Raw genomic sequence first — 547 nt, 5'->3', positions numbered from 1 at the left:
TCCCGTCTCCTATTTTCAGTTGGTTTAAAATATCAACAACAACTGTCAACACAGATGACTACAGCGCCGTGGTGTATGTTGGGAGTAGCAACCCAGACCGTGAAAAAGCAGACAGAGTGGAATTGTCCATTGTGGCCACAGATACCAGCACTCAGTCGGGCACTAGCTATACATCCAGTAAGTACTGTCCCTTTAGTAACATTAGTGGATGTTGGGGAAAACTTATCCCGATTTTCCTTGTGACTTTTACCAATCTCGAAGTGAGTAATGGTTCATACCTTGTATCTTTGTTCTTCACGCGATGTCGTTGGCTTCTCTTTATGTCAAGTGATCTATGGCTTATTATGCAAAACATTCAGTACATAAAGACATAAAGATGAATAATTGAAACAAAAAAAAATTGGGGATGTTTTACCTCTTCCCCTATTTTTTTAAAGGCAATGGTAAGGGATAATGAATTTCTCGTTAGTGATCAAATAAGAAAGTAATATAAAACTTTGATATTATCAAGAGTGGGTCGATGAAATATGGTCAAAACAGCTGATGT

At 38.0% G+C, this 547-nt stretch overlaps 1 protein-coding gene across 1 annotated transcript in view; it reads left to right on the top strand.

Annotated features, from left to right (window-relative positions):
* LOC119586660 (protocadherin Fat 1-like) overlaps window positions 1-547 on the top strand; it is a 14684-nt gene that overhangs the window by 7055 nt on the left and 7082 nt on the right. The window contains exon 7 of the mRNA XM_037935399.1: window positions 20-177. Within this exon, the coding sequence (XP_037791327.1) occupies window positions 20-177 (158 nt within the window). The remainder of the gene's footprint in view (window positions 1-19; window positions 178-547) is intronic.

This window comes from Penaeus monodon, chromosome 21, assembly GCF_015228065.2.
Source record: "Penaeus monodon isolate SGIC_2016 chromosome 21, NSTDA_Pmon_1, whole genome shotgun sequence".
In the NCBI taxonomy this organism is placed as follows: Eukaryota; Metazoa; Arthropoda; class Malacostraca; order Decapoda; family Penaeidae; genus Penaeus; species Penaeus monodon.
The sequence above is the reverse complement of the archived record's forward strand: the minus strand, read 5'-3'. Positions and strand labels throughout refer to the sequence as shown.